At 37.8% G+C, this 12,503-nt stretch overlaps 1 protein-coding gene across 3 annotated transcripts in view; it reads left to right on the top strand.

The window, feature by feature from the left end:
• Window positions 1–12,503, top strand: part of SLC39A10 (solute carrier family 39 member 10) — a 75,427-nt gene that overhangs the window by 41,084 nt on the left and 21,840 nt on the right. Inside the window, exon 1 of one of the 3 annotated variants that reach the window (XM_008630038.2) lies at window positions 8–643. The exons of 1 other annotated variant lie outside the window; for it this stretch is intronic. Coding sequence is in view for 1 of the 2 variants with exons in the window: in XM_017728613.1 (XP_017584102.1) it covers window positions 702–713 (12 nt within the window). In the remaining variant the exon portion in view is untranslated. Of the gene's footprint in view, window positions 1–7; window positions 714–12,503 lie in introns of those variants that run through there. One more of the 3 variants, XM_017728613.1, reaches the window with a different exon arrangement.

The raw sequence follows: 12,503 nt of genomic DNA, 5'->3' as shown, positions 1-12,503 counted from the left end.
CTGGCAGCCCTGCCCGCCCGGAGTGGGCGCTGCGGGCTGTGCGGAGCGGGAGCGGGCGTGCTGGGTCCCCCGCAGGAATTGGCGATATTTGGGGGTAGTACCATGGCGGTGGGCGATGAACAAGGCACGCAATTAAATCTTGTAGAGCTTACGGTTGGGATTTATCGTTAACACCTGCGGAAAAATCATTCGGGCTGTAACGTAACGTGCACGTACCCTTAAACAAGGGTAAGAGTGGAAGGGGTCAGGAGGCTTTGTCGCTGTACTATACAGACACAGAAATGGTGAGCGAAAAGAACTGATTTTCTGTTCTCAGCTATCTGTGCTGCTTGTGCTGCATCCTTTGGAAATACACACTAAATGTTGAAACTGCGGAATAAAATTGGTCTTTAAAATCAGTAGCTATCTTTGTCATTTTTGGGCCTCTCTGTAGAAGTGTTCATGCCTGCTTGCTCTTAAAACTGAGCAAGAGTTGCCGAGTACAAATACTTCTGTTTTCTAGCACTCCTAACGCTGTATGTCTGTAAGTAGCAATCATAATGTGTTTTTTTTATTAAGGTAGGATCTTGTACCGTAACATCAAGGGAGCCTGTGATAACCTCGAGCCTGATGCAGAACTGAGAAATGCACACTGGAAGACCTGGTTAGTTTTCAGAGGAGCGGAAGCAGTTGTCATCTAGTTAACAAAAGTAATTCCTGGCATGTTCCAGCGGGTATGTTCTTGTATCCCCTTGGGTAGTAGTAACTGACACAGTGACATTAGAATAGAAAACTGTTTCTATATTAAAAAGATATATGAGGTTTTTAAAATTCGATTTTTAACAGAGAATACACTGTGATTTTCTTCAGTGAATAACGTGCTTTGCCTTAGATATGTAGAGAAATAGGAATTCGGTGTGAGCTGGACTGAGGCACGCTGTGCAACTCCAAAGTGAGAGACTAATGGTTACTATGTAGGCTAATAATTTGGCATGATAATGTGAGAAAATAAAGTGTAAAAGCTCTGGTTCCCAAGAACATTGACCAGTGTCACTATAGACTTCACCAGCTAAATTCCTGTGCTAAATTAATGGTTAAAATAGGATTGGTGGTGGTGTCCTGCAGCACTTTAATTTTAAATTGATTTTAACTCATACTTTCAAGAAAAAAGTATACAGTTGTGCAATCTATTCCTAAAGAATAGGGCCTAGATATATAGATGGACTGTGAATTAATTGTGTAATTTTGATGAGATTAATAGTGGCAGTTCCACACGGGCGTTACATTAGTGTCCATGGGTGGGTGTAGAGGGGTTATATATCGTTACCTATCTGGAATAGGCAGTGTGGCTGGAGAGTCTGGCTACAGAAAAAAAGTCCTCCAAAACAATGAGCTTTGTTTCAGTTAATACTTGTGTAGGTCTTTGTGCTTTCCAGGTTGGCTTACATAAAACCCAGGTTTTAAGTTTGCAGCACATATCCAGTCAGTCATAAAATGTACAGTTACAGCAGAGTTGTGGTTTAAAGTTTTTCTAATATGCTCACAGGCTTTGTCTCAACAGATGTTTTTCCCACTGCAAGAAAATAATTTAATGAAATTGGATCATCAGGGTAATTCAGACATGTTCTAGAAAGTTTAGTTGTCATGAAAAAGTATATGCTGACCATCATTAGATGGTGTGACAGAAATGTATACGTATAGCAAAATTAATATATCCAACTTGGCATAGGTTTTCTTCATGGTCTTCACTAAGTAAGTCAAGCAACTGTTTACTCTTTCTATTCATAATACATTTTCTGCAAAGCAATGGCTGATTCAAGTCTCTGAAGAGACTTTTTAAATAGTGCCTAGACCGCATGGACTTCAAGTTTGTGTGTATATAGTCCCAAAGGAAGTGTGTTTGGACTTGTTTGCCTTGGCTGTCCAGTTTCAGTGTCGTTTGATCATGATTGTGCCTATTGTAAGGACTTATTCCTGTTCCTCTCACAGTTTTTACAGAAGTGGAAGTTTGTTTCGAATGTATGATGGGCACTTGATAAATCAGCGATAAAGTAAATCAATTGGAGAACACTTACGTGTTTTCATCAGATGGAATTGCTGATTAAAATTACACAAGCTACTTACAAGCTAAACTCCATGAAAGTTTTTCTGCAAGTTATGATTTGGTTTTTACTGTAGTGAAACTTGGTAGAAGAATGGTGGTATCTGTACAAACTGTTGGACAGTAGAAAGGATGGACATTCATAACTGCATGTGTCAGCAATGAAAATGATACAGAACGAGAAAATCTCATTCCATTTTCTTCTCAGTTCGACAGTCAACTGCCAGAAGACTTGCTATTTCATAGCATGTTATTTTATAGCATGTTTTCAGAATTGTCTGATGTACCTTGACTTTCTGTAACACATTTAAAAATGTCAGAAGTTTCAGAGAAGGGAAGTTTAATGGCAGTTCTGTTCCTTGGGCAGGTATGCTTTTCACAGGATTGAGTGTTGTTTAGGTGCAGGGTGAGTTCTGTGAATACTGAGAATTTATGCCTTTGGAACCAATTTCTATTCCAATGTGAAGAGAATCGGTATAACTTCCTGGTTTTCTGTGGGAGTCCAACTTAATTTAGAGAGCAATTATTTGAAACAATTTTATCATATGAAAAGTATCATCTTTGGGGGTGGGCTACTGAAGTTACCTTAAATTAAACTTGTAGTCTAATCTTGCTGATAAAGGTGTGAACTAATACTTGATGCAGAAAGAATTTGACTGCTCTTAAATAATTTTTAATTACAGCTGAGGTATTACTTGAAATACACCTAGTAAGGTCTGGTAAGGAAATGTGTACCAATTAGGCAAAGCTAATAAAACCATTTTTTTTCTAAATTTCAAAAACTGATTGATATGCTGGAAACCGTGTTCTGCCATGGTGTAACCTGCTAAAGGAAAGAAAGGTATGTGCTGCATCAGTCTGCCTATTCGTAGTATTTTAAGGGCTATTGAATCAGTGCCGTCCCTCCAGGCTTTTTGGATGTAATAAAAATCTGAGGACTAAAGTAGTTAAATGGTTGTTTGAAGTCACTTTTGTTACCTCTTGTGATAGTCCAAAGTCTGTACAGGTTTTAATACCCAGAAAGCTGGAAAGCAGCATGAAAGACTTGGAAGAGGATGGTTTGCTGATGTCAGTCTCTAAAGCTTCTGAGAAGAAGAGGATGTTGGAATTACATGTAGGGTGTTGTACCCATGCTGGGGGACATGATTCATTAGACTGGAAATGTTCTCATCTTTTATCACATTGTGCTGCCTCATCTCCCATTCCATTCCTTTCCTGGCTGCTTTTTCTGTTGCTGCAGAGGAGGAATGACTCAGCTGCTGTCTTTTCTCTCCCAGCTGTCAAGGACCCAAGAGCTTCATTCTCATCTGGCTGTCACCTTTCTGTAGCCTCATAAAGTTTGTGAGAGAAACCTGCCCCTCTTTTTGTTCTGTGTTGACAGTCACATCAGTATTAAACAAAGTAGCGTGTCTATACAAAATGTGGAGTATTAACAGAGGAGTTAAAACTCCAGAGAGAGAGAGTTTCTGGACTGTTAAAGAGGTACAGAAAGTTGTATAAGCATTCCATTTGGTGCTTAAGTGATAAAGACACAGTTCTGAAGTCACTGAGGTAGCTAAACCAATCTAGATTTGGGAGAGTCTGTGTAGTACTGGAAGGTAGATGTATAACTGATCATGTCTGAAAGTCATCAATCTAAGGCGTGGTTGGTTAGATAAGATAAAATGCATATGTGCGATAAAATGCTCTTCAGATTAAGAATGTATGAAAGAAGTTTTATGCAGAATTTGCGTAAAATTGTAAATATAACCAAGAGAGACTTTGTGCAGTGTTTCTGCATCTAGGTTATAAATGCTTTAGAAATAGTGTCTAATCGCAGTTCCTAGTAAAGACCACTGTAATACAACATGAATTCCAGACCGGTGTTTTCATACAGTTTATGTATAGAGGTCTCAAGATGACCTGATCTGTACCACATCAGTAAATTGCTCTTTAGGGTGATGATTATAAATGGAAAAAAATAATACATCGAATTCTCAAAGATAACTGTAAATGATAAATTATTTACAGCTGGTGATTTGATATCTATAGTTCCTCTTTAACCCAGCTAATTGCTGATAATAGCATGCAACCATACTGAGATTGGAGTATCAAAGAAAAAGGAAAAATATATGTAATCTTCAAGGTATTCTCTTTTAGACATTGTTCAACATGATTCTTTTTGTGGATTTTTTTTGAGTAATATCTTTGTTAATATTGTTTTGCATATTAAATAGGATTGAGTAGCACTGCATCCCATCTAGGATTGTTCATGGCAGCCATATGTCATTTGTACAGCTGGCAGCTGAGTTCAGTTCATCTTACAAAATAACTAATAATGCAACAAGTGAGTGTTTCTGCAAGGGGGAGTAGTGAGCCAGGTGTGCTTCTCAGTCCTGCTTTGGCGCTGCAGGCACTGCTTCATTCATATCATGTACAGAGCAGTCGAGAAAAATCTGCTTTACTGTCAAGTGGAAGATTGTACTCTGTGTTTCACATGATGGTTACATTGCTTCTCAGGGCTCTGTGCAATTTCTGTAATCCATTCCTGTCAGGGAAGGCCTCTTTCTATCAGGGCTCTACTACCTTGGTAAGTACTCTCATTTAAATGCACACAGTATCATATAGGCCATATATGTTGTCTGGTGCTGTTTGCAGAATATAGAAGCATTTTTTTGTGCTGACCTGAACATCAGTCTCTAGAAGACAGTGTCTCAGCCTAAAAGTACAGTTTTAAATTGTACTAGCATACATTAAAACTTAAGAAGTACTACTTAGCTGCAGTCCAAATAACGTGGTTGCCTTGCAATACTAAGTTCTTATGCTAAATACAAAATACTCCTCTTTATTAGATGTCTGATACAATACATTAACAGGATAGATTTCCATCCTTGCTGTTCTGAGCTATGTTTTGAGGCAATTGTCCAGCAGAGGCATTGCATTATATTAACAAGGCCCGCTTGCTCCCAGACCGTACATTCAGTTAACAAATACACAGTAGCTGCAGCAGGATATATATATAAAATTTTGCTTTTCATTGTAGTATGTCCATAGCTAGTTATTTTTTCACTGAGTTGCTGTCTTTGTACTCCTGATAATAGATTGAGTTTTGTAAAGTGTGTAGTCTAAGTTGATGCATAGGTATCTTGAAGAGTGTGATACAGAGTCCCAGAAGTTCATTCTTGGTGTCTTTAGGCAAAGATTTTTATGCTGGCTTTTGCTAACTATGTATGTTCAGTAGTAGGGAGAGGAATTTGAGGGGTTAATGCTGACTCTTGAAAGAACTGATGAAGATGAGATGCTTTAATAAGAATGCAGCAAGTATAGCAAATTATTATTCTGTTTCCATTGTATCAAACTTTGTAGTGCAAATTAATTGCGGTAAACAGTTACACTGAGCAATGTAAAATACTTACATAGTCTTGGAAGACCATACTTTGCCTTGTATTGTACTATTGTTGAGTTCTTGAAACAGGAATAAGAAAGGCAAATTGTCACTTATTAATGGAAAATTCTGGGAGTTTCTATAAGTAAATTAATTTACGGGAATTTTCTCCATTACTTTAGCTTAATTGTTAACAGTAAATTGGCAAAGACAAAGGATTAGCTATATTTTATAAACAAAACATTCTCAAAGTGAAGCATCTAGAGGAGTACATTGTTCTTCACATGAAAGGAATGTATTTTAACTGTTGGAAAACCCCACATTCTTTGCTGAATTTTTCCGCATATCCTATGAAAAATGTGTTACAGGAGTTCCTCGTATTCAATCAAGGAGTGATTGAATAATAGTGAAATGACAAAATTATGCCACACCTGCTCTGGAGTTTTTTATTTTGGACATGCAGTTACAGTTTGCTTTCGTTTTACTTCCCTTGACAATAAGCAATTCCAGACCCTTGACATTTCTGCCTCACATATTACCAGTAACATTGTGCTTCCTTGCCCCTCTTCTGTTTTTAATCTTGCACTTAGGGTAATATTGGGTATTAAATACTACATTTTCATTATTTCACCTCAAACTTGTGTCCCTTCTGAGTTAATACCTTGCTAGGAAAGGTTTATAGTTCATGGTGAGTGATTTTTGAAGCCAGTCAGTAGTTGTATCAGTTTGAATGGTTGCCTCCATCACCACACAAACCTGTAATGAGTAGCCATGTAGATCTTTCAGAATAATCTTGGTTAAAATAAATGATGGCTAGGAAGTGGCGTGACTTCTGTTGAGGTCTCGCTTGGAATGGTGTGAAAATGACAGATACTGGTTCAGCTGGGCATTTTCTTGGTGGATTTGCCTGTTGAAATATGTACAGCTGTTTTATATCCTTTGTCAGAGTGGTTAAGTGTTACCTTTGAATCTGCCAAGATGTCTTGACAAACTCCTTTGTCTCCCACAATTACTGGACAAAGACACATTTGGGAGCCCACTTATTCAAGATGTCAGTGGTTCCAGTAGCTGCCTGCTCTCTAGGAGTAGTAGTTCTCTTGGTTTGTTCTCTTGACTGAGTAACTTTGCTAAGAGGAATTTGAGTGGCATGTTGACAGAGCACCTTATAAAAGTCTGTGATGGTAGTTCATTAACTAAATCTCTTATTTAGAAATACAGATTTGATTCAATGGTACATGTTGTCAAGTAAAGAATTTGAAACCTCCTCATTCTAGGAGTAGCCTTCACAATCAGTAAAGCACTAATTTGGCATAGCACATGTAAGAAAAGTATGCTTTAGTCTCGTGTTTCAATGGACTTCCATAATCGACAGCTTTTCTAAATTTATTTTTCTATTTTTTTCAAGTGAGAGAAGTCATCGGCTTAGTAGTAGGCGTGAAATTCCTTTTTGGATTGTAGCTGTGATAGAGAGGGATTTATTACAATGATGTAGGTATTAAACACTCATCCAAGATACGCCTTTTATGCCTTCTAACATACCACAAGTATTACAATGTAGTGCAAGGATGAAATACTTACAGTGGTGTAAGTTATAAGAACAATGAAAGTACTACAACTGGTTTTAACACTTTATTAGAAATGTTGTTATATTGTGTTTTGAAGGGAAAGTTGGAGAAATTATTCTCAAATGGCTTTCAATAGGAAATCTGTCCACTGCTGTTTTTTCAGTGTTACTTGAGTGCATTTTGAGGTGGGCAGTTGTTTTATTTGTGCTCTATCAAAATATTCTGTTAGACTGCAGATCAACCAGATCGGTAACTGGTGTTCCCACCTAAAGCTGGGTGGCTCTTTCTTGTGTGGACTGCGGTGTTTGTGCAGCTGCACAGTGAGCCAGATAGGAAAAGTAATCTGTCTTGAAAATAATCTCTTTTTTTTCTTTTTCTAGGCTGTTTTTCAGCAGAATGTAGTTGTACAGCTGCACGGTGAACAGATCAGCAAACAAATGTGCTGGTATCCAAAAATGGTTTTGTGGGAATGAGAACGAGAGAGTGAAGCAGTGGGGGAGGGCAGGACTGCTGCTTTAAGTGCAACACCATCTTAAAATATTTGTTGAACTTCAGCCTTGGTTCTAACCAGAACAATTTGCTTACTTTCAGTGGAAAAATGAAATATTAAAATGCAGCTGTAACTGCTTCATCTTTTCAAGTATGTCATTCTTACAAGCACTGGTTGGTATCTTAATAGGACCTAATTGAACAGTAGAATATTGGCACAAAAGTAAATTAGCTCTGTTATCAATTCTATGCATTAATAGGTGTTTCATGGACCATATCCAATTTATATATGAAAGACTGCAAATTAGATCCTGGTGAGCAGAGCTAGTACTTACAGAATTTCCAGCTATTCTGAAGTTTTTATATTCTTTTGAGCTCTGAGAAGGATCCTGTACACAGCAATTTCTTATAAATAACTGACCCTTTGAAGAAGGTTGTCCAGGTTTTTTATGTTCAAAGTGAATGCTCCTTTCTGTATAACTTAGCTGGTAGATTGCTGCTGTATTGGTTCAAGATCATTGTACTATGCTGGGGACTTGGCTTTTCAAATACTTCACAGCTCAGATTTTTAAGAATTATTCATGGTGTGTTCAGTTATGCATAAATGCTTTCTGTGCTCTTTAAGTCTTATCTGGTATTAACTTAGCAAATAGGGCTTGAATCAAGTAGTTAATGGTGTGTTCTTACAAAGTGCCCCTCCTACTGGGCTGTAGGTTTTCAAATGAATGAGTTTTACTGAAATCCACCAACCTGTTTCACTGGAATTGAAGAGGGAAGAAAATACAGGAGATGGGTGAGAACTTAAGTTAGAAATGGTTCACTTTAACTTTATTGATCTGTAGCGTGTTTTCCTGTTTGTATGTGCAGAAGCTAATGTCAGCATAAGACTGATAAAAACAGGTTATTACTTAGTTTAAATGGTTTTATGGCTTTTTTAAAATGTCTTTCAGTAACTACAATATATTAATTTCACATTAATTTTTCAAAAAACAATTCACCGTAAAAATGTGTGCTAGATTAATAGGATTTTGTATTCTAGTAGTTGTTAAAAATGTGAAAGTTTAAAAATGAAGAGTAGGTTCATTAGCATTTTCAGATTCCAGCCTTCTTTTTGAACCAAGTATTTGTATGAAGTATTTGCACAGTTTGGGATGGGTGGGAAAGCTGCATGCATCTCTCCTGCATGTACATTGGAGTGAATACCTGCAATATAGAAAAGAAGTTAAATTTCTAGGAATTGTAAGAAAAACTGTCTTTATGCAGTCAATAACTTTATTTCAAGAAATATTTCTCTTTTTAAGAAATTGGCATTTCTCATAGAGATGTTACTCTGAGAAGTTCTTAATAGAAATGAATTACACAAGTGCTGAACTTCTTACTACCTCACAGCAAGAATGTCTTCGTTTGGTAAGGCATTCTTTGTCCTTATTTTTAGCACCTCTTGTCTCTCTGGGTTAGCTCTTGCCTTAGCTGGAGCATGTGTTTGGTGCAACTTAGGAAATCTTGCTAAGGCCCTTTACTCTCTGTGGCATTCAAGCTGAGTAACTTAGAGGAGTCAAAAATGTTTTTTGTAGATGAACAGAACATTCTGCATAGAAAACAAGGATAAGAAAGTTGAACAACAAGGAGGAGAAACTGAAATTACTTGGGAAGGAGCATGGGAAGGGAAGAAATCAGTGCATTTATATTAGAAATATTTCAGGTTATTAAAATTGTTGGGAGCAGACAAGAAGAAGGGTTAGGGGGAAGAAAGCTGGGCACTTAAAGTATTCTAGTCAGCATTGTACAGTGAAAAAATGCTGTACTGCATGGGCTGCAAATGCTGGAATAACAGATGAGGCTTTCATTTGAGTTTGAATTTTGTATGACCACATTATTTGAATCCAAGTTTGTTGTTTTAAGTAAAGCCTAACTCTTGAACTAGTTTTCTAGTCTCAGTGAAGCAGTTGGTGATAAATAAACAAAGATGTCCCCCCAAATCATGTTCATATTCCAGGCTTTAAGGCATAAAGTGCTATATTATGAAGAACAGTTGAAATAGTAAGCCCGGTGGATATATTTCAGAAATCCAAGGGAAATTGAATGAAAAAAGGATTTTAAAAAGAAGCAAAACCAAACCCAACTCTGATCACAGGTGCCTTTGCTTAAGTAGCTGAAACACTCTAGGCAGACAGTGGTTTGCATAGAGATGTGCTGAGTTTTCCACACAGAGAAGGTGCCTACGTACTGCTCAGGTGCTTTGACCTCGAGCCTCTGTGTGTGTGGATGGTTCAGTCTCTCTGCATTTGCTGGGAATGATCTCTCACGCTGCTGAGTGGGGAGGGGACGGGGTGCACTGGGCAGCACCAGGTGCTTTTGCGAAATGCCCTCTGGTGGGACACACTTCATCTTTGCCCCTGCAAATGTACACAGTCTAATTTCGGAGCTTGGCTTGGGGTGGGGTTGTCCCGCTGCCTGAGGTGTCAGGAAGGACTCCACTTGTTCTTGTTGCAGCTCAGAGAAAATGTAGCAGGTGCTGTTATTTCAGCCGTGCCCTTTACGGGTGCTGTAGTTTCTTACCAACCCACAGCTTGGAGTTGTTTTCTCTCCTGTCTGGCTGGGATAGGAGCTTTGGAGGGGAGGAGGGGAGGCAGCAGGGAATCAAAGGAGTCAACAGAAATAGGCAAAGGCTGGCAGCAGTAATAGGCAGAATCCTTTTCAACTTCGATGTAGCCTTGTCCTCAGGCTGCCCTTGCATATTCTCCTGAGGGGATTTGAGGGTCTTAGTGTTCCTATAATGAGATCAGCTATATACAATTTTGTGCCACTGAAGTGTATAGAACTTGGAATTCAGCTTTCCAGTATTATACACGTATGAGTACTGCCTGACAGGTTAAACGTGACAGCTATTTGCAGTTGCCTAGAGAATAATGAAGCTTGTTTAAAAAGAAAGAAAGAATTAACTCTTTCTGGTTGTTCTTTTGGAAACTTTTTATTATGGGTACATTTATTTTTTAAGTATCAGTTCCATAACAAGATTTGCAATAGAAGATACAGAATATTATACAATAGAAGATCAAAATACTTTGCTAGGGTTATTACTGTTTAAACTGAAAACAGACAAGTAATTGATTTTGAAATTTGTCTGATACTGCTCAGCTCTTGTTTTTCATCAATGAATCACAATCCTAGGTTACAAACTATTTTAACCATTAGGGCATGGAGAAAAGGTACCATTCAAAGCTAAACCACAATTATGGATGCATGACTAAAGTTTCCATGTAATGTTTTAGTAGTATTGTATGAGACAGTCACATGGAAAAGATCATGAGGTTGTGAAAAGGATTATGAGCGTGCTTTAGACATGAATTTCCTGGTAGAGATATTTTAGTCTGGATCATGCTTGTTTAAATGAAAATAATTTAATTTTGCTTGTTCTGGTTCTATTACCATTATGTGGCAAAGGGGGAGAAAAGGTGTCTTACCTACGAAAGTGTTATTGCTTAATATATATATATTAATACATGAAAACAATATTTCAGTAAATTTTGGGGATGAACTTATCATACTGAACTACTTGAAAAAGTTTATCGTGGCCCTGAAATCAGTTAACTGGAATGTAGGGGATTGAATTGGAGAGAAACCATGGTCATTCCAGACTAATGATTGAACATCAGTTGTTTATAAAAATAAACCACTAATGTACAATGAGTAGCCACTGACCTGTCTGATGTCCGTGGAATCAGTTTTGATGCAGATGCCTCCATCTGACACATATTCTTCTAGGCTTATATTTTTAAATGGGACAGTATTGCAAAAGAGAGTTTTGCTTTTCTAAAAAATTCTGTAAGTGTTTGAAGCTCCATTGAAAAGTGAATTTTCATATTTTGGATTTGTGGAGGTTAACAGGAGAAAGGTCTTCTGTGTTGACACATCTGTTTGCCATGTGAAGTCCTAAGAAGACAGCTCCTTCCTTTTCTCTGCCAGCCTGTTACAAGTGTAGGAGCTTCCAACAGATTTTTTGTGTGTGTGTGCAATAATGTGGTTACAAGTGTTGAAACACAAAACAGCAAGCTGGTATTTTAGGAGAATAAGATGGACTGCAAATGTTTGTGGTTTGCTGCAGAGCACTTTCCTGGCCGATTTCACAAAGCACATTTTAGTGAGCAGCTGTGGGGGGCTTGGGAAGGACAACCAGATTTCTCCTGTCTTGTGTGAGAGTCAGTGGCACTTTAGGATGTGCTGACCAGGTCACTCGTGCCCGTGAATGTAGGGCCAGTGGCAGCTCTAGTCAAGGTGCACATCAGGAACTAAAACTGCTGGCAGTGTTAAAAGCTTAAAGCACAGCCGGCCTGTTTCCTGTTCCCTTACATCCTTGCATTTGCTGCAATGGTGAAAATGTAAAATGGTGAATTGTTTTCAATTCTGAACACATTTTTTGAAATTTTGCAGTGTCTCCTTCATAACCTGGTGTTGAATTGCGAGTATTTTACGTGTAACACTAAATTGAAAACCACATTGTCAACCCTAAATTGAAAACCACATTGTCTCAATGATATAATTTCTAAAAATCAGCACTAGCTGCTTTCAGCTTGACAGTTGTCAGCAATAACAGTATTTTTTGAGTTGCATAAGCAGGTTTTTTCCATATAACCCTACTTTTAAATAGATGTCCACGTAGATCTTTGAAGTCAGTAAACCAAAGTAAAGAGTACCAAAATACGAATATTTAAGCAATACATTGAAGCTGGTTAATGACAACTTGTTTTTACATTGGTAATGGCCAATTTCAAAATAGGGAATTGTGCAGTGTGTGTTGAGTGGAGGCACTTCAGCAGCACAAAAGAGAACAAATGGTATGTGGGTTTTCAGCTGTATTACCTGCCTGTCACTTCAGTGAACAGGAAAATACAGCATTGTTATTTAAAAAGAATTTTTATTCTTTTGTAGCTTGTGTTTTATCAAGATTTTCAGTATTGTAGGTTATCATAAGCATAGATGCCTCTGAAAATATGCACAAAAATGT

The sequence above is a fragment of the Corvus brachyrhynchos genome, unplaced genomic scaffold (genome assembly GCF_000691975.1).
Source record: "Corvus brachyrhynchos isolate BGI_N302 unplaced genomic scaffold, ASM69197v1 scaffold370, whole genome shotgun sequence".
Classification (NCBI taxonomy): domain Eukaryota; kingdom Metazoa; phylum Chordata; class Aves; order Passeriformes; family Corvidae; genus Corvus; species Corvus brachyrhynchos.
This window is presented reverse-complemented; position numbering and strand designations above follow the sequence as displayed.